The sequence below is a fragment of the Crocodylus porosus genome, unplaced genomic scaffold, assembly GCF_001723895.1.
Source record: "Crocodylus porosus isolate Cpor-Errol unplaced genomic scaffold, CroPor_comp1, whole genome shotgun sequence".
Lineage (NCBI taxonomy): Eukaryota > Metazoa > Chordata > Crocodylia > Crocodylidae > Crocodylus > Crocodylus porosus.
Window position 1 is genome coordinate 51,587,330 of NW_017728948.1, and position 2,821 is coordinate 51,590,150.

The 2,821-nt window shown below is 52.2% G+C and overlaps 1 protein-coding gene across 1 annotated transcript in view; it reads left to right on the forward strand.

Moving 5' to 3' along the window:
• Positions 1-2,815, forward strand: part of SLC10A4 (solute carrier family 10 member 4) — a 4,163-nt gene extending 1,348 nt beyond the window's left edge. The window contains exons 2-3 of the mRNA XM_019552615.1: positions 5-215; positions 1,771-2,815. Coding sequence (XP_019408160.1) covers positions 5-215; positions 1,771-2,286 — 727 coding nt within the window. The 3' untranslated portion in view covers positions 2,287-2,815. The remainder of the gene's footprint in view (positions 1-4; positions 216-1,770) is intronic.
• The last annotated feature ends 6 nt before the right edge of the window (positions 2,816-2,821 follow it).

The window sequence follows — 2,821 nt, forward strand, 5'->3', positions numbered from 1 at the left end:
GCAGCGTCGTCATGACCGCCTCGTCCACGCTGCTGGCCCTGGTGCTGATGCCGCTCTGCCTCTGGCTCTTGAGCCGCGCCTGGATCCGCGCGCCGCTCGTGCAGCTGCTGCCGCTGGGCGCCGTCAGCCTGACCCTGGGCAGCACCCTGCTGCCCATCGGCCTCGGCCTCCTGCTGCGCTACAAGCGGCCCCGCGCCGCCGACCTGCTCGTCAAGGTACCGCCGCCGCCCCCACGGCAGCTCCGGGCGAGGGGACGAGCAGCCCCGGCGCCGAGCCGCAGCTCGGCGCCCTCCCGAGGGACGGGGGGGCCGCCGAGTTGGAGCAAGGGGAGCCCACGGGCAACCGCCTCGTCCTCCCAAAGCCAGGTCAACTTCATCCCCTCAGATGTCCATCACAGGTGCTCCCGGACACGGCAGAGGATGGGGGCTCATTCTTCTCTACTTGGCTGGAAACAGGCACAGTGCAGTGAGCCTGTTTTGGGACACGGGGGTGCCTTCAGCCTGCAAGGGATAGTAGGGGAAATGCTACTAACATGTGAGGGAATAACGTCGTCACGTGCATTTCATCCGAGGCTCCAGAGAGGCTGGAGGATCCAGCAGGATCAGGCAAACTGAAGTCAAGCAAAAAATGGTTGCAGGGAACAAAAGGAATGAATGACCTCAAGCATCTCGTTAGTGCATGAAACCGAGGGGAAGGGGAGGTTACAGAAAGGGGGAGGTATGAGGACAAAAGAAAAGCCCTGGTAATCCTGTAGGTAGAGAATTGCCAGAGTGAAGTGCTGTCACATAAAAGCCTTTAGAGAGAGAGAGTGCATGCGTGCAGACAACAGTGATAGAGGAATGAAAATGCCTGTTAAAACATAAGCTTCCAAGCAAAACAAGCTGAAAGGCAAAGCAAAACAACCCTCAAAGAACTAGATAAGACTGCAGAAGCCTCTTGATGGCCCCCGTATGAACCAAGCACAGCAAGAGAACCGAGTTCAGCGGGGTCTGGGGATGGCAGGCACCCCAAAATGCACCCCAAACGAGAACCAACCCCAGACACTAAGTTAAAGTGGAGAGTATAATTGCCGTTCAGTTCGGTGGAATCAAGACTTTGCTCAGATCATGTATAGTCTTTTTCAACTTTCAGAATGAGGAAAAAATATCTATCCTTTAAAAGCCTGGGTGCCTGGTACCTTTAATTCCCAGATTTCATGGCTGAGGCTTAAACTTAGCATACAACTCTTTCCACAAGATAGAATTTTTTTTTTTAAAACATCACCTTAAAAATGTTACAACAAAACTGTTTAGCTTGTAGGCCTTTCTCCTAGAGACTTAGTATCATTTAAAAACAAAAAACAAATGAAGTGTTTTTTCCCTTTCTTTCCAAGAAAGTATCTACTATGGTGTTAAAAACTAAATAAGGTCCAGAGTCTGACACTCCTGCTTACCTTGAGCCTGATGAAATTTTAGATGAGCCTCAGAGTTAAATAAGGATGGCCCGGTCCAGCCATGAGAGCCTGCAGACCTACAAATGCAAGGACATTTAGAATTTTTAAAAGTGGCATTTTCAATATTCATCCTTCATTTCTTCTTTTTTTCTCTTCACTTACTGGAGGCATTTGCTGTAATAATCATTTCTCAGACTTGACCTAATTTCTCTCCTCATTATATTAGTTTTAAATATCAGTGCATTTAATTAATTTGCTTTTAGTTACAGCTGTAATGTTTTTTGTCTCCTCTCTTTTCCCCCTCCCTCTGACTTGTATCTAATGTTATTTATTGCCAGGTTTCCCTGTGGTCACTTTTAGTCACGCTGGTGGTTCTTTTCATTCTGACGGGCACGATGCTGGGACCAGACCTGTTGGCGAGCATCCCTGCATCTGTCTACGTGGTTGCAATCTTGATGCCCATGGCTGGCTATGCCTCCGGGTACGGCTTGGCTACACTATTTCACCTGCCGCCACACTGCAAAAGGACAGTGTCTTTGGAAACAGGATGTCAGAACGTCCAGCTGTGCACCGCCATCCTGAAATTAACCTTCCCTCCCGAGCTCATTGGGAGCATGTATATGTTCCCCTTGCTTTATGCCCTTTTCCAGGCTGCAGAGGCAGGGCTGTTTGTGCTGGCCTACAAGATGTTTGGACAAGACACCTATAGGCAGGAGCTCCTTGATGAAGAAGATGACACAGATATTTCTTACAAGAAACTGAAAGAGGAGGAAATGGCTGACACCTCCTATGGCACAGTGACTGCAGAGGAGCCCCAGGCCATGTGTGTGGAGCTGGCACAGACAGCGCTCTAGGCGGTGGGACTGTGCTGGGGGACACTTGTGTTGATGTGGTGCATGTGTATGTGCAGTGCCAGGACCCTGCAGGCAGCCAGGCACCCACCAGCCCAGCAGCCTCCCAACCGCGCCACAGTGACTGTGTGTTTCCTAGCATGCCAGCTGCTGCTGTCCCTTGCAAATGCATCCCCTGTTGCGTGTGTGTGTGTGTGTGTGTGTGTGTGTGTGTGTGTGTGCACGTGTCCCCGCTCCCAGCCTGGGCACCGGTGCAGCAAGCATGGCCAGGCACATGGAAGGGCCCCATGCACAGCCCTGGGCCACCCGGTCGCATGAGCCTGTAGCCGCAGGTGGGATGAGCCTGCACATCTGGAACAGACTTCCCAAGGAAGTGGCACAGTCCCCAACCTTGGCAGCCTCCAGAAGGACACTGGACAAGCCCCTTGCTGGGCTCCTTCGCTCTCAGCAGTATTCCTGCCCGGAGCAGGGGTGCTGGACTCCAGGTCCCCTCCGGCCCTTAATGTCTACGCCTGTCTGTGAGCGCAGGGTCAAGATG